Source organism: Embiotoca jacksoni, unplaced genomic scaffold (genome assembly GCF_022577435.1).
Source record: "Embiotoca jacksoni isolate LCO1_2020_lvr unplaced genomic scaffold, fEmbJac1.0.p SCAF_14, whole genome shotgun sequence".
NCBI classification, from domain to species: Eukaryota; Metazoa; Chordata; class Actinopteri; family Embiotocidae; genus Embiotoca; species Embiotoca jacksoni.
Window position 1 is genome coordinate 6,884,851 of NW_027185274.1, and position 20,607 is coordinate 6,905,457.

Here is a 20,607-nt window from a genome sequence, read left to right on the forward strand (position 1 = left end):
AAAAGACTTTTGAATGCTGTGTTATGGTTAAAAATGTTGCGGTTACATTTGTGGTTGTTAACAGCCCATTTGCTGCCATTCATATCCATTTGACAAGCTGCCAGCTCAGTGAGATTTCTCCAGTATCTGTAGACTGAACTAATGTCTAATAGATAATTGCAAATAGAAAGTACTCTGAGCGATTCTCTTCTCCTCGCAGTGTTTGAATTACTGTGTTTCTTGGATTTGTCTGTTGGGAGACTGCATGCAACCACTTACAGAGAGTGCTAGCTGTGAACCAGGAGAATTAGCAAAGAGGTACTGTGCATTATTTTCAATCTGAAAAAAATTCTGAAAGCAAACAGAACAATATTGAAAATATTTTTAAGAAATAAATACAGATTATGCCTTACTAACATCTACTAAAATAAAGCATTTAGTTTTTAAATGAATTCGGCATTTCATAGGAAGCAGAATTATTTGAAGATAATATTTTCTTTTAGTTAACACTTTGATGACACGTGCAAAAATATATGGATTCTTTGTCCTGTAGCACAAATTGTGTGCTATACAGGAATTTCTATGATATAAATGGTGGTATTGGTGATTTTTCTTCTTCTGAGAAAACACTGTAGTCAATCAAATAACTGTTTATCCTTTTAATCAGAAAACCAAAATATTCTAAGTCATACGTCTATTATGTGGAGCTAAATGACACAAAATGGATTCTTAGGCTTTTGGCTAGTCTCCACAAAATGATGAAGTACAATACAGGATGTGCTTTATGATTTGTTTCTGGATGTGAGTAATGTTCAGCACTTCTTAGGCCAATTGCTCATGCCAAATTCAATAATTACATCTATTTATTTAGGACATAATTGTGAAAACACATCAACTCCATTCAACATCTTTAGGCCTCCAGTTATTTGACTGTAATTTGATTATTTTAAATGCACATTCAAATTTATTTCAAGAAAACTAAATTTGATATCTGACAGATGAGCAACTCAAACAAAAGCGAATAAATACATTTTAAAATCAGATACAGAAAAATTTCAAAAAACTGTCTCTTCCACATGATGAATTATTGACACATGAAGTGATGTGGTAAGACAAACGTGGGTGAAGTATCAATATCGGTTCATGGTATTGGGTTAATATGGTGAAAATGAAACAATTAATTTTTGCTTGTTTTTTACTAATACTATAATAGATAAAAAGCATGATAAATAGCATTATTAAGCTATTATACTGTCTAATTTGCAGTATTTGAGTAGCAAAGCTCCATGAAATAACTGTGATTACAGCTTTAGATTTGCACTTGCATTGAAATCTGGAAAATTCGAGGCAAATATGTGATAAAAAGAAGAATAAAAAGTCCTGATGTACTTACGATGCGGTCTGGTGGAGGCGTGCTACGAATGAAACACTTGATTTGTCCTTTTTCTCCATGTAAAGCTTGCTGAGTCTGTGTGCTGGAGATAGTAGGTGGCCCTGAAAAAGAACAATCATAAAAAAGTTTGAATATGAGTCGCAGAAATTGAAACATGAATAATTAAATTCATTTTCAGTTTCAGGTCATATGACAATTCTGCTCAATTGAGTTCTCAGTGGTAGATTATATTCTAAATGTCCCCTGTTTCAAGCAGTAACACCTGGAGTGCTCAGTAATTTGGGACTCCTGGGGAAGATTGCGCCGGGGTGAGATATGAACATGCTTCATCCTTCCGTACAATCTCACCAAGGACAAACCTGCACTGAACAAAGGGCATAAAGTGGCGGCCTAGACCTCATTCTGGATCAAGAAATTGTTGATTTATAGCTGGCTTGATTTCTCCCACCGAGATAAACGTTGTTCTCTGGAGCGTAATCAGGACTGCACAGATGGAAAGAGAAAATGCCATTGTGGGGAGATAACACACTTGTCCCCGTGTTTCACCTCAATCAATTTGCTTTCAGCAGAGTTGACCCCTGGACAGTAGGTTGGCAAATAAACATTAGAAGCCCCAGGCTCTCTAGAAATGCACAAAATAACTTCTATAAATGAATGAAATATAAATATTCATCAAGATACTGTATCACAAAATCCAGCATTTTTCATTTTATACCACCTGCACATGCAGTTTTGTCTTTTCTTTCCAATCAATACACATTTTAAAATGTCGAAAAATGTTCTGCATAATTCAGATTTCTCTCAAAATGAGTTGGGATGGCTGTATTAGTCCTACAAACTACTTAAACAAGGCTGGGTTGATCATCAGGAGCTGCAGGTATGGCCTTCATGCCAGCATATGTTAAAACCTTGGTCAGGCTACAAAACATCGCCTGACAAGGGCAGCTTGGCCTAAACGACTGGTCTGCTTGCCATCTGGTCTGGACGCTGCTCACACCAGGTGACACCTCTAATATGAAGACAAGATGTCACACGTAACCCAATTCCATCACTCGTGGATTTTCTTTTTGGCCCTGAAGGATTCACTCTAAGTCAAATTATAGTGCACAGGTGATGTTTTACATTTATAACCATGTTATATTCGAATTGACTAAATTACACCGTTGCAAGAACATTATCACATTATACAGTCATTTCAAATGAAACTACAGCAAATAATCAGGAGTTACAGTACCATGTAGCTGCTTTGACAAATTAGAATCTACACATTTTTTTGTTTAACTTTACTTGTTTACTTGCTGTTTTTATGCAGCTGTAATTTGTTGCTCTTGATTGGCTGTTTCCACCAACAGTTGTAGATACATTTTGGTATCTTTAACAGACAGAAACCCAACCTGTCTGGCATGTCTGAAAAGCCTCGACTTTGTTCACATTACAGAAACAAAATCACAAAAATGTCTTTTGTTTAATTTAATTTAATTTAATTGTTTGCGAATTCTCTCTTGAGCCCTCTAGTCACATTGTGGACATAATTCAATTTAAAAAGATATGATTATGCCAGTACAAATAGACATAATTGCTCACATCCACCTCTGCTTCCTCAAATCTAAAAGCTGTGTCATTACAGAGATACTCCCACAAAAATAGCACGAGAAAAGGTTTCCGTTGTGGCCTTTTTCTGTGGTGAAAAGGCCTTTTCGAAAGCTGTGGAAATTAAACGTCACGTGTGTCTCTCGTGATTGTATAGGTTAAGAATGTGGGTTTGAGGGGGTGGCAAGCGAGGCAGCTTCTTGATTAGTGAGAAAACTCACATCCCCACCGACTTCCCTCAAATTCCCGCTCTCTGCCATCTCTCTGACGATACATAATTGCAGTTTATTACCTGTCTCTTATTAAAATGAATTAGCATTTTAATGAGACTTTGCCAGATGGTGTCTTGGTATGCTACTGGAGGATGCTGGAATGCTGCTACTGCTGCACATCGAACGCTGCAGACAATTTAAGAAAAAAATGCAGTGAAAGCTGTTCCCCTTCATTCACTGGTTCACCAACATGCAATGATAGTATTATTACTGTATGTATGCACGCACGTATGTGCTGCAGTCCATTTAAGGGCATATGTAAGCGATCCACATGTATTAACCTGCGATTATGGGATGACGTCAGCATGTGCTGCAACTGTCAACACTGCAAAATCAATTGCCTGCAGGCTGCTGGTGGTAGTGGCTTGGGAGGATCTATTCTATAGATCAAAGCTGCAAATGAGGAATATAATTAGATAGTTTTATCTCACTGGCTCAGCCTGCGTTGAAAGTACGTGTATATGTGTGTGTAAAAGTGCGTGTTTGCTACTTGCACAATGTGATCAGAGCAAAACCCCATTATAAGCTTAAAGGTGGGTGGCACAACAACATCAATGCTAGCAGCAGGAGAGGTGATCAAAATGTTTTACTCATTCATTTGAGGAGGTGTTAACTCTGGAGTGGACATTGCAATCTGATTACACAATATCGGCGTGGGTGTCAAAATGCCACGGCTTACATTTCCTTTCCGAACTGAGGCATTCCCTTTGAACAACAGCTTGACATTTCCTCTTTACCTCGGTAGCACAAACAAACGGAAACAGAGGAAAACTATCTGGTGTGGTCACTGATGGACACTTTTACCTCTGGGAGTAAGCCACAGCGAGGAGATCTTATCCATATATTGAAGCTGTCAACCAGAGTCAGCTCTTATTCAATATGTTCACAAATCAACATGATAACTTCTGTGTTTCGTGGATATTTATATGAGCGATATGAATGCATCACCCCATTTTTATGGAATACTCTAATAATGCGGATAAACAGTAGACACGAGTTTTGCTGAAATGGAGAATTTAAATTCATACTTAACACTGCAATGTGTCCACTCAAAAGATAAAACAGTAATCAGATACAAATCTTTCAGAAAACAGCTACATTGTTATTTGCTTTCACAAATCCTTATACAGTATTAAGGTAATGCTGCTGCTGTTTTATTTCAAGCACACTGCATCACATTAACAGTACAGCGAGTCTGAGTCGATGTAGCTCGGCCACAAACAGTATGATTTCATTTTTGTCCCTGATTGGTAGGCTGAGGTAACCATCACGTTTAACTTCTGCAGAAATACAAATTACTGACAGCTTCACCACATTAGCCTGCTTTAGCTGATCTTTACAACAGGGAGCAGAATGTATTTTCTCCGTGTTTAATTTCCTACATGCAGTGTGATCTATAGGCTACTGTCCCCACTTCACATTGTGAAACACATTTACCACAATAACTCACTATCTATTCCACAAACCAGAAACATTCCTCATTTCATTTTCTAGCCACAAATTTAACCAAAACTCCAGCTACAACCAGCGTTTGCAAACAGAATTTTGACAATACGTGCAGATGGACATGAAAAACCTAGAGCAGCCCCATAAACAGATGATAACTCAATGGACAGAACTATCCATTATAGATAAAAACAAGTCTTGAAATGATTAGTCAGCTTCGAAACGTGTGTTGCTGTGAAGAAAATGTTTGATGAGTAGAGTCTCAGATAAGTAAAAAAAAAACGTTTCAAAAATGAAGATGAGCTTGCTTGGCAATTCATTCTGAAGGATCTAATTTGTACTCAATGGCCACAACTATATTATCAAGGACTTAAAAGCCCAGAAAAAAAAAAAAATCACAAGGACAACCATCCTAATTTTATTTTAATATGTGAAAAAAATGAAGTTGTTTTACCCCATTGACTTCATGTGACCCGTTCCCTTTTTAATGTGTTCACTTCACGGTTTTGTCGGTCGGTCGTTATTGTTTGTATATTTAACTTCAGTGAAAAATGGTCATCCCGTCTGGTTCACAACCAGACACACGACCCCATCTACTGCAGATATCACATTTAAAAAAGACTGTTTCTGGCAGAGTGTTACCTACAATGTAACTACTTCAACCAGCCAGCTGTGTGTTGTAGCAATGCATTAGCACTGCACTGATGATTTTATCATAAAAGAGCACTGAAGCTTAATATATGAGTGCAATGATGCAAGTTATTGTTAATAATTTTCGAACATTATTTGCAGTCATCACGAATGAAACTTGCTTGGTTGGTCAGAAAAAGTTTTATGAGTGAAAACTAAAGCACAACTTTCAATTTACCTGTAATATATAGTATGAAATGTTTATACAGAATATATATTATATTTATTTGGAATCATGATCTTGTTACTCAATGAGATCATGAGTCTCCAGTGTAACTCAGTGTTTTGGATGAAGAAATATTGAAGACACATTTGAATGGCCACATTCAGACAGCTGCTGGTTTGCTATCTCATTGTTACAAACACATAACAGATGCACACAATGCCATCACAATCTGATCAGTCAGACGACAATAACAGTAACAACCCACTGGTCCCATTAAGAGGAGGAGAGCGGATCTAATTATTGCTGTTAAATAGTGATATTGTTTGTCAGACTAATGTAGAAAGAAAAGTCTTATTTTTTATAGATTTTTTTTCATTTTCTATAGTTTATATTCTAAAACTGGTCAGATATTTAAATCAAACTTCATGTTTTGTTGCTGAAAAACATACGGTCGATAAATAGTTTTAAATATTACTTTCAGATGTATGATATACATGTATTTAGTGACATCTTTTTTTTTTAATTGTATCTTAAATTCCTGGTTATTTAACCCGTTGAAGATCAAAGGTGGAACAAAACCTCCTGGACATTTTTTTTATAATGAGTATGTTGGCTGTTTATTTCTAGCCTTCAGTCCCACCTCCTTGGACGTCCACAAGAACATGTCTGTCCCCTCAGGACACACAAAGACCACCTTGCAGCTATTGCCGTCAAAGCTGTTGTCTTCCAACAATCATACGAGCCTATACCTGAACAAGCCTAAACTTCTGAATGAACCACACATCTACAGGAACTTTTAAAACATGGTGAGGGGATAAATTAGTTATTTTTCGCATATAAGAAATCATTTGTGAACTGAGCAGGGGCAGTGCACGTGAGAGGCACATATAATGGAAAAAAGAGGGTTGAAAGTCTTCCAGAAAGTCTCACAGATCATATCTAATCATGTTTAAATTTAGCTGCATCTTAAATGCAGTTTTCTCCTTCATTAATTTGCACTTTTCTTTCTTATGCAGTTGCACTGCCAGTTTAAAGAAGGCTGCAATGCTAATTAACTAGGCACAAAAAAACTGTCTGGGAAAAGAAACGACAGAAAAAAAGATCTATCACAACCCAGTGCTCTGTGGGATATTGGGGGATTCTCTGGCCCTCCCTCTCCCTTACTGTGGTAATAGGTTTTCTCTCCCTAGGCTGCCCAAGCACTGTACTGTACTGTATGTGTGTCGTTATACCTATTACTTGTTATACAAAGACACACACCTACTCACAAACACAAAAATGGATAGTCTACTCGTGGATATATGAATTAATATGCATTGCATGAATATGTGGTCCTCAAGTTAAAAGCTAAATCCTTTCAAGCATGTCCGATAACTTCCCTCATTCCAACTTCTGCCGGACGGTAGAAAAACATGCATATCTATTGTATGCTATATGAATAATGACACGCATGGAAGTGCACAGGCCTCCTTCATACGTGTAGCCACTTGACGAGCACGTAGGAAACGCTGAGGAGCTTTCCGTTCTGAAAATGTTTGACTAGAGTAAGCAATATGTATCCATTAGTGACTTAAACACAACCCGCCTCCCCTGCTAGCTGTTTGATTATAATTAAATTACATTCTTCCCCAGGGAAGGCAAAACCCTCATGTCTATGTGGTACGCCACAGTGGGAGCGGGTGACACAAGACGACAGGGGGAGAGAAACAGAGGGAATGACAAATTATAAACACATGTGATTTAAATGATGGCATTAAGGAATCGGGGGATAACTGCAGGGAAAACAAACAGCAAAGACACATTGAAATGTGCCGCAAACGCTGTCGCAACACGTATAATTGAAATGTGCACAGCATTGCCTGAGTTGTTACTGAGATAATGTTAGTCAAAAACAAACAAAACAAACACACAAAATATTTGTATTTGTGATGTCAGTGATTTACTGTGTAAATAAATCAAGTCCTGCTGACTGACAGTGATGTTGGGCTAACGAGAGGTGAGGAGCGCCCACGTTCATCTGCATTTGAGACGGTGGAACAGGACAATCAATGAAACCTCTGGAGAGAGCGCCCCACCCGCCACTACTTCAACCACAGTGTTTACACTTTCACAAGTTTGACAATCTGATTTGCCTCAAGGTCCGGGTAAGAAATGACTCAGGATTCCTCATGTGGTTAGGAAAAAAGAGATGAATTTCAATTATTCAGAGGAGTAAAAAGGAAGGAGGCTTTGAATGTCAAATAACAATTCAGCCGAGGAGGTGCAGGATATAAAAAAAAAAAAAAGCGGGGAAGAATATGAGAAATATAAAAAATACTACAAGACATTGCAAACTTACTTGAGTGAAGTCTGCAGAGACCAAATAAACATACCATTTCAGCTTTTCTGCATGCTTCCACTGTGCTCTGAGTTGTGTTGTAATCTTTATTAAAACAATCCATCTCCTTTCTCTCATGACATCATTTTCAAAAACAACACAACCTACGTAGATACATGGGCAGAAGAGAGAGAGATGCATCTAAATAAACTGGTACATTGTATATAATGTATTCTGTTTACATATCGAGGCTGCAGAACGGATGCCAGCATGGGTCGCTATCAAAAGAATAGGAGACAATAGAATTAGTCATGAATTTGCCTCTTCTGCCTTGATTTGCACTGAATTCCTGGCTGACTATGAGGGGGCTCATTGCAGTTCATAGAAAGTCGTGGTTCTGATCTTCTGCTGGAGGGAATACATGGTATGCCATTCTCTCTGATATGCAAAGCTAGCGTCTGGATTTCGAAGAGAACATCTTTAAACACACTGTTTGCGACTTGATGTATCATCAGCCCCCAAATCAGCAGCAGCGTTGCTTACAGGCAAACTCTTTTGTTAGCTTTCAAAATGTGCGATGCTACAGCATTAACTCAACATCATCTTGCCAGCATCGTAGAGCCCTCTCATGTTTACTTTTTTCCCTCAATTTGGCACAGGTTTCTTTCAGATGGACACAGAGGAAATAAGAAACATGTAAATCCCACAACTAAGAACCTCTGCCACACCGAAGCATGCTCCATGAATATCAAGCACTGATAATGAAGTCATTTGTTTGAGAGTTGCCAGGTCTCCCACCAAGGCTGGTATTCATTAGTCAGTCAGTGCCTCAGAAAAAGGCAGCTCCCTGTGACTCATGCAGAATATAATTAGCAAATACATTTCACCTGTTTATGAAAAATACGACGATATCTTGAAAAGACTTGGTCTATATTTATTTATTTCTACATCTAAAGGTGTCACAATAGTGACAGTTAATGAAACAGCTCATTTTTATCACATTACCTTGGTAGGGATAATTAATTTCCATGGGCATGCTTTTGTGCGACCTTTGCCTGTTATGTGTGGTGGCTTGTGTTTTGTTAATAAGCCTGCCTGGTAAAATTAACTGCGTCCCCAAGAAACTGATATATTAAATGAAAAGAACTGCAGGAGAGAAATACAGTCACATCTTCTGTTGGAAGTTTTACCGCGGGAGGCTTAGATAAACTACAGAGGAAGCAGGATACTGACTCCTGTGACAAATTGGTTTCCTCTCGCCGCTGTTGACCTCAGACCTCAAGATTCACACTTGCATGTGGATGCATTTGACAACTCTCTATGGGTGCATCAGGACCTGTTTGTGTGACATATCAGTGACACAGCTTACCATTGACAGTAAGCGAAACCTCCTTCTCCCCTGCTCCGACGCGCGGCACCACGGCGCGACAAACGTATTTCCCGGCGTCCTCCTGTCTCACAGATTTCAGCGTCAGGAGGTTCTCGTTGCTCAGAACCTGCGGCAAAAAAAAAGAAAAGATTCAGAGATCATCAAATGCAATGACTGCAAAGGCACCTTTGCATTTGTAATGGCAACAGGGAGCACTAAGGGAAAAGTCAAGGCAGCACAAGGGCCATTTAATACCTTAAAGGGCACCTCTTGTCAATTATTAAAATCCAATTTAGGGTCTGAGCTCGGGGGAGTAAGACTTTGGCCTTTGATGTTGACAAAAGGAAAGGTGGAATGAGTCTGAGTTTGTGGATCAAATCAACACATCTCATGTGAGAGCAGGTTCACCAAGAGGCTGGGACATTAGTGGCCTCAAAATGTTTGGTTTCATGGACACAAGAAAACGAGTCAAAGTACTTTGTATAGGCCATTGAATCACAAAGAGTCTGGAACAGCTCTGAATCTATTGTATGTCACAGTTTGTGATTGTATACTGTTTACAATATACTTAGTGTCAAATATTATACTCACCACTCCAGAGCCCCTTTTCATCCACACTATGGTGAGGGATGGGTTTCCTGTCCAGGCGCAGTTGAACACAGCGTCAGATCCAAGGTCAACCTGCAGGGACTGAGGCTCCGCCGCCATGCGAGGACCAACTATTGACAAAGACATCATTAACCGCCTATGATGCATCCATAACTAAGCATCGCCTGTTGTGGCTCCAGCTCTTGGAGCTCAGTGTCAGAATATAAAAGCCAGCAAACATCCGCAACCTTGCATTATCGCAGCGGTGGTGTTATAGAAAAGCATGCACGATTACTGTATGAGCCACTCACAATAGACGTCAACGTTGCGGCTGATGTTGGTGCTGCCAAGAGGGTTGGTAACCTCGCAGGAAACAGGTTCCGTGAAGAAGGAGTGGTCCACGATGACCTCATACGTGTCCCCAGAGACTTCCTTAATTATACTTCCTCCTTTGGCCCACCTGGTGTGAGGATAAGATGAGGCGAGAGAAATAAAGGAAAAAAAAAAGGGAAAAAAGGCATTAAAGACCATCTTTCACACCTCTTTGTGTCAATAGTGTTCTTTTGTGTGAATAAATCATCATTCTGGGGCAGGTTCGCCATGCTGGCTTCAGCATATTTTTGTGGCAGCCCTCCATGCTGTGACAAGCTCCCTGGCAACTCATGGCAAACAGCACGTTCCTCATTACGGCAGACAGAGAGTGCAGCACGGAGTGCCAGCTAAGAAAAACAAATCACAGAATGACAAATGGGTTGCTCCTCCACCTTTGAAGACATTGCTTGACACACACTGTATTAAACACAACAGCTGACATTAATAAATTGACATGGGATCACATGGAAAACATCTGCTTGTGTTTGTGAATGATAGCTTCTGTGACAGTGATGCAGACACTCCCCGTGCGTTTGGGGGAGACTTTTATGATGTCACTGGCAGCGGCGTCTCACTCTGCGTGGTGCGGATGGCTCTCTGCTGCTGCCACCGACAAGGCCCATTTATAAAAATGAAGCAAAAGTATCTGTGGATGTGCTGCGTCTCTTTGGGAAATTTAGATGGTGCTGTGGGACACACAATGCATCATGCACGCCCATATCCTGCACAATGTGGCTGCATGTTGATGTGGCAAATGAAAACAATGACAGCGGAGCCGGTGCCTGAAACCCGTTTTATATTCCTGCCAGTATACTGAGAAGAGTTTTCATGGGATAGGGAACTCATTTGTTTTCCATGACTAAGCTGGCCCCATGCTTGACTGAAATGCTATCATTTAAATGAGAACAGATTACCTCATTCAATCAGTAAGTGAAGTGAAGCAGAATTCTAATTGGGCTTCATGGGATTTTTTTCATGCTCGTTTATTTTGAGCAGTAGATGTTCTCAGAGCTGTGTTCTTGTGTGACAAGGATACAGCTGAGAGCTCTGCAACACCTGTGTTTCCAAAAATGTTGAAATTAGGGCAGACGGGTTTTTTTTAGCCCATCTGCCCTAATGTCTGATGAAGTAGTGGTAGTATAGCTTGTATGCTGGATAGCTTCGGGGTGTGTGTGTGTGTGTGTGTGTGTGTGTGTGTGTGTGTGTGTGTGTGTGTGTGTGTGTGTGTGTGTGTGCGTGTGTTTGTCTAAGTCTAACTGTTTGAGAAGCAGAAAATCCTCAAAATATTATCAGAAGCAACACAAATTCATGTAGATGTTACACATTGAAAGATAAAAAAAAAAAAAAAAAAAGTGAAAACCATTATGGTAATGATGATGATTGTTGATGTTTATAGCACTCTGTCCCTGAATATGGATATCAAAATGGATGTTTCAGCTACTGTTTATTTGACTGTGATGATGAAGATGATGGTGACGATGATGAATAAGTTATTAGCTACATTTGCTGCGCTAATCATGATGAAGAAAATAATAATGATGATTAAGATGATGAGAATGACAACAAGGAAGACTACGATGATGAATGTGACAGGAACTAGACTGGTGATGAGTTTCAAAATAAGTGTCCGATTAGGAATTTTTCCTATTAATTATTAATTATCCTTATCTATTTATTTGATTATTAATTTACTAGAAATACCGTATGTATTTCTGTTCCCTCTCCCTATTTTTTTTAAATTAATTATTTTACATTTTTTTTACATCATTATTATGTTAGCAATTTTCTTTCAAAGTAAATGGAAGAAAAAACGAATTTGTTCTGTTGTGAAGTTATATTAAAAAAAAAGAAGCAAAAAGTGCTACAGAAAAAGCAGAAATTTGAAATCCATTTCCAAGACAACTAGGTAAACTCCACCTGGTGATGAAGTCCATATGTTTGAAAGCTCCAGAACTACTAAATAGACCTAGTGAACTGGTAGTGGTTGGGATAATCAACACCATTGTATTGATATATACAATGATATACAGGACTATGTCAGTGTTTCCACCTATATTTTAACAGCTCATACTGTAGGAGTCGTAATGGAGGAAGCACAGATGTTCGGGCAGCCGGCTGCTCCCGAGTGGAGGATGCTGCTGCCAGGTTCGGGAGCCCTTGACAGTGTTAGAGTGAGCAGAGACAGAACGCCGTCGTTGGCGGGGAGCATGGGGAGGCTCCGTCGGCGTGCTGGGCCTTGTCCAAGAATCATGTCTAAACATAGCTGGCCCTGGGTAACACAAACACCTGCATTCCCTTTGGGAGGTCAGAAGGGCCGGCGCAGGCTTACTCAATAGTGGACTCACTTTGCACTTGTGTTTCCTATTCAGGAATTTGATTCAGACAAAGGGTGTGAATCCTGTGTGCTCCAGTGTCTCTCTCTGTGGCTATGTGTGTGTTTATGGGTGTGTAAGCTAACACCATTATACAGATAAAAGGTCTGCCCTTAATGGAGGCAGAGGATGGAAATGACGTGGGAGAGGGGGGAGAGTTTTGTATTTGCTGAATGTGATTAAGGCAATAAAACAGTTACAATTAAATTAGGCAGGTATCTGTGCCATCAGCAGCGAGACTCACAGTAAATCAGGCCCTGCAGTTATTATCAGCATGGTTAAGCACAGCACAGCGCGCCTCTATTCCACCTTCCATGCATATTGAAAGTGATGACTACTCTCAGCGGAGTATAAAATAAATATGCAGGTTCAGTAATGGCATGCAGTCATTTGGACGTGGACATAAATTACGGCGCTACTTTATGATCTCACAAGAAATTGAAGTAAATCGGCAGATTTCTACTTGTGTGGATCTATCTATCAGAATAAAAGAGGAGTGAGATATGGACGTCAAAAAATTCAAAAGTTGGGAATACTTTCCAGGGTCAGACCAAGCTATTAACAACTCTTGAGTGTTTAGTCACAACCTTTTAGGCTAATTTCCAACTTGCATAAACAGAGAACATTATTCTCCATGTTTCCAATTATTCTGTGGGTTACGAAACTAATTATGTTTTATGTTTTATACCTAGGCACTTAGTTTTTTATAAAGTAAGAACTTTGGGTCGAATATATGCGTGTATGGATGCAGCTAATTAAAGCATAAAGAAGATGACTAGGGAAATGAATGTCCAGAAAACAGACAGTGGCATGGAACAAGATGCATCAATTAGCTACCTCCAAGGTTTGCCAGGAAGAGAAGTATGGTGATTGTTGTGTCAATCAAAAGCAAGCAACCCAAGAGCAGCAACAGAGAATATCAATGTGGGGAGGACTGGGATGTTATTTTCTGCAGTGCCATGCAAAGGAAGCGGCTTTGTTGTCGCTCTGCGCATGGATGTATGTGCAGATGAGGGACCTGATTTGCTTTGTTTGTTATTCTTTGTCTTGTCTCTGGTGGCTTCTTGTTTGGATCTGAGAAAACCCTCTGTGTCTTCATCAGATGGTGGTTGAGTGATTGTGATGTTTGCCAGTTATTGCTCCGACCATTATAAACAGTAATGAAGATGTTCCAATCCCCTCGTCTTTCCTCCCCAGAGTGTGTTGATTCCCTGAGTGCTGAATGAAACATGTGCCGATTACTCTTTCTTCATTCAGAGTCTTTCATCTTCACTTCCACCACTCTCACTACCACACTAAGTCCCCCTGTTCCCTCTTCACTCTCCCCTTGAGCTGTGATCTGGCAAAAAAACAGGTATTAAAAATATCTGATTTCCATTTTCGTGTTTTAACTCAGATTTATTGAACCAGCGTGACGCGCAGCAGGGACTATGGGCAGCAGCAGGCACCATCCCTTTGAATAGTGCCCCCACTATCTTGGGTCGGTGTCTCAAGTGTCCATTGAATTGGAGGATGGCAAAGTGGCGCGGTGCACATTGGGAATGGATGGCTCTCTCGGGAATGGAAAAGAGGCCATCCGTCTAAGAACTACTCTGTCCTTGTGCTGTATCTGATCTGGGGTAGACAGAGTGTATTAGCACTGAATAATGGCCCCACACTGCTTGACCAGCTTCCTGCTCTCCTCTGTGATATTGCTCTCTGGAGGGGGAATTTGTGGGGGCCTCTCCCTTGTCGAAGCTTCTCAGGCAAGCATTATGAGGCCCAAAACCCCCCATCTACCATTCCCTGATCGCCAGTGGTGCATGGGAGTCCTGAAGTGCTTGTATAAATTGCAGATAAATCTAAATGGGAGACATTAAAACTGTAGAGCTGGTGAACAGTACAACACTGACGTATCAAAAGTTATGAGTCTGGGTGTATTTTTTTTAATCCCACAGTGTCAGACAGCAGAGAGATTGCGACAGAAAGGGGAAAGAAAGGAAGAAATAAATAAGAGAGAGGGAACGTGGTGGTTTTAGTCTGTTTTAGCTACAACCTACAACCATTTTTCATTTTATAGTTTGTCAAGCTAAAAGAAAAAGTCATCTCAACTGCCATTGAATTTTAGCTTTTGATGCCCTGGGGAGAAGTCTGATTCCAGCATTGATCCAGTCTCATAACAATAGAGGTGAAATCCCTTTGCAGGTGAAATAGACGTTCTGTCTCTGCTGTGCGCCGACACAATCAAATACAAACCCTGTTTTTCCCACAATATCGCTGCCCCCCCCCCTTCCCTTTTCAAAAGGGCAGGACCCATCAAAAAGGCAACATCTCTGTTTTGCCACCTGTGAGTGTGTCGTACATCCATTTCATTTCCCACTGCCATTACAAGATTCAGAGCCAGCCAATTCCCCTTGCTATTGATTTCACTCCATTTTTTTTTTTTTTTTACTGGGTTTTAAAAACCTCCCACACAGAAAACCGTCTCTTGACTTCGGCATTTCACTTCTGAAGGGTCCACGCAAGATTTTATGAGAATAACTCGTGTCCATTTTCTTGTTTCATCATAATTACAGAGGTCAGACAGATCAAATAAATAATTTATTCTAACAACTGAGAACATGCAAGTAAGGTTTAACAAACAAACAAAAAGGGCACATTCTGAAGAATGCCTTATTTTATTGTCTTTTCAATTTTCTGTTTTTGATCTAACTTGGTATGTGGCAGGTTATGCGCCATCTCCAACAGTATTTTCAGAGGGGTTGAAAAGTTGTTTGGCTGTCAACATCTGTTTTGGATAACAATAGAAACAGGAAGTTAGACTGATTTGTATATTTTATTAAACAATACTAAACAATTTATATGAGCACACGGACAGTTTCTGTTAACTCTGTGGACGATTCTGCAGTAGACAATTCATTCAATATTAAATATACTCTGTTATGTGCAGAGATAATAAAATAATTAAATCGTAAACCCCGCCATATATCGCAATATTTATTGTACAAATTGTAACCCCTGTATCATAATATGGATTAGGGTTGGGTCACGACTTAAATTTTTTCGAATAGTCATGAAAAAACAAAACCCGTTTTAGTTCCCTTGTTTTAACCTAAGCCTTGTAGTAATGCGTGTGTGGTAGAAGGTGGCGGTAATGCTCCTAAAAGCATTTTGCCAACTGCCATTTAACTACAAGAAGAGAAGGAAACATTTTTAGGACCGGATCAGGTAAAAAAAAAACAAAAAACACAAGTGAGATGTTTAGGGAGCATTAACTATAAATACTGGTATTGAATTTGTTTAACAGTACCCAGCCCTGAGCACATTGCCAGATTACTGCCAATACACAGCTGTAACAAATACACAAATACACATATGAAGAATCCACACAGTACAGAGCCATCTAAACATGCCTAGTTGCAGTAGCAGAGAAGGTGTCCTTCAGAAAAAGTCCCTTGACATTTTATTTTATTTTTTGTAGTTGGAACTTGAAGTTAAAACAAACAAAAGTGTTTTTTGACAACAACCTTCACATAACAGCAAAGCTGAAAGCATGTCCTGAGAAATGTTACACGTTTTGAACATTAAATAAAAAATAGATTGGGTCCAGTTCCTGTCAAGAGCAATCTTTAGGCCACTGAATTGGTTGTCAGTGACGGTCAGGTCTGTGCCTTTGCTGCACTGAGTCTCTGAAGAAACTTTGCATTCTGCTGATTTCCCAAACTTATAATTTATCCAATCTGTAGGCTTTGTCCCTTTAAAAAAATGCAATAAAGTTTCCGAACACAAAAGTATGTTTGTGTCCCTTACTGCTCATAGGCATTCCTCAATTCACTTCACAGTAGGAATGATAAGTGGGGAGCTGGGTCCAGGTAAGTGCAATTTAATTTTTTTTTATCAGACTAAAGTTTGCCTCACGCTCTGGAGTTTGTCTTTTTCCTCTTTTGTTAATTCTGATTTGTTAACTTTGCCCTCAATTTGATTCTTTAGGTGTATATTTTAACTTTCCTTGGAGTGCGTCTCTTTGTGTGCCCTCTTCTTGCTTGCCGTAATACAAAAAAAAAAAAACACTCTTTATGAAGGTAAAAGTACTGTGTCCTTCCAAAAAAGCATTCATTCTCATGTAAAATCTTTGGAATATGTGAGTCATTTAAAAACAGCACCTTGAAATGAAAAATATAACAATTGCGTGAACCTAAATTCAACCAGAACCACACCACAAACACGAGTACATCTCAAGAGGAGGAACCGATCTTTTAACTCAATCTCAGAAAAAGCAGTAATCTTGACAGCTTTATCACATCATACACATTGTACTTCCAGCTTTCTTCCACCACACGGTGATGGAAATTTAAGTTCAAGGGAGTTGATATGACCACAAAGCGAATAGCTATGCAACAAATCCCCGTATTGCTTTGCTGCAGCCCAGTGGAACATGACAAGGTTTCCCAAATGATTTTTCCGAGGTGTATTTTCATTACATTTTTAAGCATGATGGTGTTTAATTTTTTTTTTCATCTCTTTGTTTCAAAGCATGGGCAGATATAATGATGCCATGGCATCATAAGAAGGTGTCTGACAATGATTAATGCTATCAATAATGAAGTGTTAAACTTGACTCAATGTGAAAATGTATTATCCACCGGCAACATCAATCATAAAAGACCTCATTCTGGCTTAATTGTAGCACTTTTTCTTTCTCCTGTACATCACATAATCCTTCAGAGTTTTTGCATTCGTGCTTTGTGTGTGTACTGGAGGAGCATTTGGTTTTATGAGCTCACCTGTAGAGTGTGACGGGAGGGTTGGCCTTTGCAGAGCAGTGGAATTTCACAAGGTTGCCTTCCAGAACGGGCTGCGGCTCCACGGAGAGATTGACAAGTGGGAGATCTATAAAAACATAGAGACACAAAGACAACCAATTACAGAACTGGCAGCCTCCTCAAACATGCTGTAGTGAACCATAAGCCTGAAACAAATACTCTGTTGTTGACATTATCTGTGCCTGAAAAAGGCACAGAAAGAAAAAAAGAGGAAATATATTAAAAAAAATTTGCAGAGAAGACAAAACAAGCATCTTATAAATAGTATGCAAAACATGCCAGTACAAACAACAACAACAACAACAACAACAAAAAGCCACATATGCAAAATAAATTCTCAGTTTTATTCAGAAGACCTACATTTGACAAATGTGTTTTGTTTTGTGACCCAAAACTGAAAACTGTCCTGTAGGTAAATATGCTCCACTTAAAACCACTCGCCGAGAGTCCTTTTATTCTCATTATCTTACAATACATTGCAGCAGTGCTAAGAACAGTTGTAACAACTTATCACAGCTTGTGGTGGCAGTTTTTTCCCCAAATAACGGGCATTTATTATTGAATAATTCAATGCTCTATTTTAATATTCCTGCCGCCCACCGGGGGTCCAGGCCCAGTTGCTGAATAAGTCTGTGGTGTATTTCACAGGTGTGGGAGATAACATGCTATTTTTATTCTCATACATTCATTAGCGACATTATAAGGAGTAAATCAAAGGAAAACTTGACTTGTTAATGAGTTTCGGTAAATGGCAATTTGCAAACAGTGAATAGTCCATAGTGCAATTCACTGCAATTAGAACAATGAACCACCTTAGTGATACAGTGCAATTAAAACAGTTCTTACAATTACAAACGTTCAGATTATGTAAATTTAATAAACAACTTAATTTATCCTAATTGACAAAGGTGGGATTCTTTTTGAAGGTACGTGTTCATTTCCATATCAATGCTGTCCCATGTGGAACAAACAGCTATTTACCCCACACACTCGGAGAGTGAATTTCAAGTAGGTGAAGCTCTTTGTCAGGATTTTCAAAAGATGCTGAGTGTGTTTTCTTCAGAGATTCAAAATGCAGCAATGGAAAATGATAAAACTGACCTACAGATGACAAGTAATCGTTAAAGTGGGATAAAGTGTTTTGTCTTAGAACAATTCACGAGGTAGTTGTCAAGAAAACCGAACGTTGTCGAACACATTGTGTTACATGGCAACACATTTTTCTTTTCTACCAGTGGAGTACTTTTGAGGCATCGCCGATACAAGGGGAAAGAGCTGGTTCTGAGTTTGAAGCCGGTGCAGCCATCTGTTTCAAAGGTATATTCACTGTGTTCAGTAACACTAATGTACTAAGCAGGATCTGTGTTTGGATATGGATGAAGAGCTGTGTGGTGGGCACCGAAATCCACATGGAATTAAAGAAGCACACAAACACCATTGTAATCAAGCCAAATAACTCTGTGTATAGCTATGGAGAGTGGGTCTGCGTGCGTGCGTGTGTGTGTGTGTGTGTGTGTGTGTGTGTGTGTGTGTGTGTGTGTGTGTGTGTGTGTGTGTGTGTGTGTGTGTGTGTGTGTGTGGAGGGGGGCATGAAGTGTAGGAAAACTGCTTTTTACCCCGTGGCTGTGCAGATGCTCTAGGTTGGCTCAGCTGCCACAAAGCTCCAGAGAGGGGGGTGGTCCAGGTGCCATATTCCTCTCTACTCACACACCATATCCCCCATCAGCAGACTTCCCTCCAGGACAGTTGCTTCCCCCCCCTACCGCACCCCCTCAACCACTCTACAGTACCACCTTCAAATCCATGGGCTCCACCTGTGCCAGTTGTCCCCAGGCCAGTAAAGAAAACAACAACAGGGTGGATCCGGGAACAAAACTGAAGGCCACAGTCAACCAGCACATCTCCCCAGGTACTCAGCAGCCAACTGTGTGTGTCTGTGTGTTTATATGTGTGGGCACATGTTTAAAAAGGTTTTGTGTGCATATTAAAGGACACGCAAATGTGCATCACAATAAAACAGAGAACTTATCCATGCCTTAAACGACAGTGTTAGCTGCCCAGTAGGCATGTTTTTAGCATTCTGAGCGGTTAATTGCGTGGACAAAAAAAAGTAAGCGGAGGGAAGCTCAGGGGCAAAATGACAGATGTGGCAGTGGTGGAGGTGGCAATAAAATTCCGCAAGACTCTGCAACAGTAAAGCGAGAGGGAGACATAAAAAGAAATCGAGGGAGCTCCGAAGGTGGTGTGTCTGTTAATAGACAGTGTAATGTCGAAGCTCATTCACACGCCATTTTTCCTTAAAACTGTTCCTATACTGTATTTTTTTTAATCATGCCAACTTTTTTTTTTGCTGCCAAGACACTCCTAAGGACACAAATGCTCATTACTGTCAGTCCGGCTACAAATGAATGTTCATTTCAAATGATTGAACTGACTCTCCCTTAAAAAAAAAAAAAAAAGGCCCCCAGTCCCTCTCAGCAGGAGGTAATGTCATGATGAGTTTACATCCGTAAGTCAGATGAGCAATTTGTCGGATAGTTCCATCTCCCCGAGCCCCAAGTGCAGACAGCCATGGGAGCAACAGCTGTCAAAAGTCTGTCAGCTACAGCCCTGGGTGAGAATCAGAAGCTGTAACTTCTTAAACCTTTGACCCTTCAGATATGACACACTTCTTTTTGATAAAGGAGTCCATTCGCTACTTTGATGTATAAATGCCTGAGTTGCCGAGCGAGTGCATTTGAGGCATCCTGCGACGGTACATCAATATGCAAGACTGTTAATTCCTCACATTCATCAAGAGAGTAGTAGCGAGGGCGTGAAAGAGTGGGAGGGGGGAGGGACAACTGGATGGAGGAAAAAAGGGGGATAGTAGGACTGATCGGAGCTTCAGTGGAAACAACAGGATGAATTGGGGAGGGTGGTGTTATAGTTGGCTGACAGCTTTTGATCGGTTAGTTCAAAGTGGAGACCAGATGGTGTTTTTGGAACAATCTTCCAACTTCTCTGTTTCCTGGAGATAGTGCCAGCATAAATTGTCTTTTTCTCCTTTCTTAAAGCTCAATTTCCAATCTCTCTGGGTCACTGTAGACAGCTGTTCTCCAGCAGGACCGGCCTCAAACTCCAGGAGTGTCGGATGCCTCTGAAAGATGGGGAAGCTGTTTGTAGGCCACCCGCTCGTGGCTTGTAGCCTTAGCAATATGGGCACACTGTCATATGGCTGGCTGAGTGAAAATACTTCAGGGGAGAACAGA

At 40.1% G+C, this 20,607-nt stretch overlaps 1 protein-coding gene across 12 annotated transcripts in view; it reads right to left on the reverse strand.

Annotated features, from left to right (window-relative positions):
• Window positions 1–20,607, reverse strand: part of kirrel3b (kirre like nephrin family adhesion molecule 3b) — a 159,730-nt gene that overhangs the window by 12,547 nt on the left and 126,576 nt on the right. For all 12 annotated transcript variants that reach the window (XM_069147682.1, XM_069147686.1, XM_069147691.1 and 9 more), the window contains 5 exons: window positions 17,318–17,423; window positions 10,122–10,270; window positions 9,814–9,941; window positions 9,223–9,349; window positions 1,373–1,473 (listed from right to left, as the gene is read on the reverse strand). In XM_069147682.1, coding sequence (XP_069003783.1) covers window positions 1,373–1,473; window positions 9,223–9,349; window positions 9,814–9,941; window positions 10,122–10,270; window positions 17,318–17,423 — 611 coding nt within the window. The remainder of the gene's footprint in view (window positions 1–1,372; window positions 1,474–9,222; window positions 9,350–9,813; window positions 9,942–10,121; window positions 10,271–17,317; window positions 17,424–20,607) is intronic.